The sequence below is a fragment of the Phaethon lepturus genome, unplaced genomic scaffold (assembly GCF_000687285.1).
Source record: "Phaethon lepturus isolate BGI_N335 unplaced genomic scaffold, ASM68728v1 scaffold29341, whole genome shotgun sequence".
NCBI classification, from domain to species: domain Eukaryota; kingdom Metazoa; phylum Chordata; class Aves; order Phaethontiformes; family Phaethontidae; genus Phaethon; species Phaethon lepturus.
The window spans coordinates 39,191-42,944 of NW_010520496.1; the positions used below are offsets into that span (position 1 = coordinate 39,191).

Here is a 3,754-nt window from a genome sequence, read left to right on the forward strand (position 1 = left end):
CCACGGTAATTATGAAAAGGAAAAATATAGCAATGACTGATAGAACTCCTTCACTTTATGTCTCTGTTAGCCAAGCAGAACATAGCTAGATGGGCTCTGCTGCCACAACGCCTTTGGCTCCGATGCCATAAAGTATTAGACTGCTTGTGCGGCCTGGAATGACAATTCAAATATAATTTTATGTTTATGAGTTTATTTTTCCCCACTGCTATGATGGCCAAATCCATCCTAAATTGTCTGGCTAACCCAGCCCCCCGTGTATGCCCAAACACGGAGCAGTCACACTCAGGAGCTGGGTGTCTGCGTTGACACCCCTCTGGTGACTGCCCTGGGACGACACGAGGGTCTCACCCACTCGCTGTGCTGGGCTTTGTGCTGGTGTTGAGGGATGAAAACCTGAAGAACTGTGTGTTCAACTCTGTTTTTGTTCTGAAATGACCTGAAATGAGCCTCATAATCTCTCTACATCATAGCAGTTATAATGTCATACAAGTTTTTCCCTAACAGGCTATTTTTTGGCTGAAATAGAACCTATAAAACATTGCAATTACAGTTTCTTTTTCATGTGTTTTGCTCCTGACATTTCTTCTGTCTTCCTGTTCTTTTAAAGAACACCAAGTATTCGGTGTAATTAAGGTTCTGCAGGAAGAGCAAGAGATTTCATGGGGAAAATATTTACTGCATTCGGAAGTAATGGAAACAATATCTGCTTTTGACCCCAGCAAGGCCTCTAAAATTCAATTCTCAGGAGAATACCACAGTCAAATAGCAAAGCCTTAATTCAAAGACATGAGTCTCCTGAACTAGGCACCAGAGTCCTCTGCTGACGCTATAATCATAGGTCAATGCCACTTAAAACCAACTTAGGGACTATTTAGAGGCAGGCAAAGGATGTATTTGATCCATCTCCCCTTTTAATCAGTCTTTCTTAGTTATTGATGGAGCCTCTGCTCCTAACCACCCCAGCCCCCAAAGAGCCATAAAGACTAGCAATTTCTAAGGCTTCATGGGGGTAATTTGTCTGGTGACTCTGGTGCAAGGTTGCAAGCGGGCTGTGCAGCTGGCTGACTTGAATTGTCACCCGTCCTCAGACTCATATGGCCTTCAAATTACAGCTAATCGCCTTCGGGTGCACAACAGGATGGGTGGGTTTAATATTCATCTTAATTGCAAAGAGGACTGGCTCATCCATAAGGAATTTCTCCAGAGATGCAATTTAGACTCAAAAGCATTTTGTGTTAGATCTTTAAACCTTCTTTGAAATGCTCCCATTTCCCTGCTAAAAAGGCCAAAATGAAACAAGAAAAGAATCATAGTTTTTGATGAAATATTTCTCAGACCCCGTTCTGCACCTGAGGAAGAAGGAAGCCGGCCCACGGTGAATCCTGAGCAGCCGCCATTTGTTATGGCTCCAGCTGCACGGGGTGAACGAGCTCCACTCGCTTCTTCCTTCATTACCCCTCTGTTTCCGCTAATGGTCCCACTCGCTTTTCAAGCACTGAAGACTGTCACTCCTTTGCAGTTTTCTGAATGTTTCTCTGTAATTTGAGCAGCACCAGTAGGTTTTCACTCGGAGACCTTGAAGTTCTTCAGTGTGTCATCTTGTCAGGCTCATTTGATCTCACCAATTCCCTTTCTGTTTCACATTCTGTCGTTGGCAGCACAAGAAAGTTTTCATCTAATTCTTAACTCTGGCTTTATTCAACAGAAAGGTCCTAGGCACCATCCTTTATAGACCTCTGGCATAAATTTACAGCATGTTTAAAGGAACAGGCAGCATGTAAAGCCAGGTCTGAATTCCACCTGGTTCTTGTTTTCCTTTCTGATTTTCTCTGACGTAGAAAAGCAGAGGGAGGTGGGCAGTAAGAACGGCCCAGCCGTTACGCAGATGAACGAGCAGTTTCGTCAGGGTGCAGCCTGAGCACGGCCTCTGGTTGTGCACTCTGCAAACCCAGAGCGGGCAATGGGCCCCGCTGCAGAAAGGTGAGATAAAAGCAGAAGGAAAGGAGAGGTCATTACCTTCTATCTTGCATGGGGAAAATAGAAGCAAAAAGTGGAACAGATGCACCTAGGATGAACTTTTCTAAAACCTCAAGTCCTGTGTGTTGCACCTAGCCTGTCCCCCGTGATGGGGTCTTCCCTGCGGACACACTCCTCCGCTTCGCCCTGCTCGGATCATGTGCCTGGGGATCGCAGCTCCGTGTTCGTGGAACGCCCCCACATGCCGGGCTCTGAGAAGAGCACGACTTCGCAGAGCAGAGGCAGGGGTAGCTGTTTGCTTGGGGAGCTTCTGTGCCGAGAAGCACCTGGGAAAGAGCTGTGGCTCTTCTCTCCAAATACATCCAACTGTCTGAAATCAAGCAACAAGCCATCTCCTTGGGTAGCAGCACGTCTGGCAGAGAATTACAGCAAGAAAGATCTCCTAATACAAACTGTGGGCTGGGCTTTGAGAAAGGGCTTTTGTGAAGCTACAGGGATTTCAGAAGGAAGTAGAGATGATAATTAACGCCTGGTTGAAAAACAATTATACCAATTATGTTTTTAATTTAATCTCAGCAAAATTTGGGACTCTCAGAAAATTTAAACAAACAGCTCTAAAAATATCAGCGTCTCTCCTGTTGAGCATCCTCCCCAGATCCTGGCTGAAAGAGCTATGTTCACGGCGGTGCTTGCCTACCAATCTGAGGCAGGATTTGCAGAGAGATGATCATAGAGAACTCGCTCGGTTTTGCCCAAGAACTACAGGGCTGTCCATGGAAATATGCCCCCACAGGGAGCAAGTGCTCTCCCACCCCCTGCAAGGGGGCCGAGCATCGTGGCAGTCCACAGCAAACCTACACCAGTCTCTGCTGTTGTGCTGGTGCCCTGACTGTGCAGGATTCCCTGCTTGTCAGGACGGGGAAAGTTCTGCTTCTCAGCTAGCTAAATTCCACCGATTCCCAAACGCACTAGCAAGAGTGTCCCCTGAAATGCTGTGGTTTGTCCCAGCTACCACTGCAGAACGACTGCAGCATCTCTCCTCAGTAATCTAGAAATGCCATTTTTCCCCACGTTTTGGAGCTGTTCCATACTCGGGCTAGAGTTTGTGTCACTGCACCGCATCCCATCCCATAGTCATGTGTTCCAGTTGCTGTCGTGTGACGTAGCGTTGCAGAGATGATCCGAAGTGAGCGAAGGCTTTGGGGAAGCAACTTGAGGTATCTCAGAAGGACCTGGCTTCCCAGTTTTCCTTTCTGTCTGCAGTGCAGGATGTGGGGCTTACAGCCAGGCCGGTCACTTCTGAAGATCCTGGCTGAATTTGTCGTCGTCTTTGATTTTTTTCTGTTTTTCCTGTTCTTTAGGGTCTTGTCATGCCACATCCCGACTAACAAGCTCTCACTTTCCATGTGCCGCCACAGGTTCAGCCCATACGAGTGGTATGATGCTCATCCCTGCAACCCAGGATCAGACATCGTGGAGAATAACTTCACCCTACTGAACAGCTTCTGGTTTGGGATGGGAGCACTGATGCAGCAAGGTACTGTGGCACCTCCCCGCCCACACACCCTGGGCCAGCACGGGCCTTTTGTCATGGCTTTTTAAATTTAAAATGTATTTGTTTGTGACAGGAACAAAATAAAACATCTGAACAAGCACAGAAGTGCTCATCAGCACCGGCTCCCGGCTCCCCACTGAAAAGTGGCGAGGTGTGGGAGAGGGGAGGCAGCTCTCCCCCGGCACCTCCTGGGACCCGCCGTGCTGGGAAGTGCTCAGC

The 3,754-nt window shown here is 47.7% G+C and overlaps 1 protein-coding gene across 1 annotated transcript in view; it reads left to right on the plus strand.

Moving 5' to 3' along the window:
- The window catches only part of LOC104628729 (glutamate receptor ionotropic, kainate 3), a gene marked incomplete at both ends in the record, with an annotated part of 43,858 nt that overhangs the window by 37,401 nt on the left and 2,703 nt on the right, over positions 1-3,754 (plus strand). Inside the window, one exon of the mRNA XM_010297399.1 lies at positions 3,399-3,517. Coding sequence (XP_010295701.1) covers positions 3,399-3,517 — 119 coding nt within the window. The remainder of the gene's footprint in view (positions 1-3,398; positions 3,518-3,754) is intronic.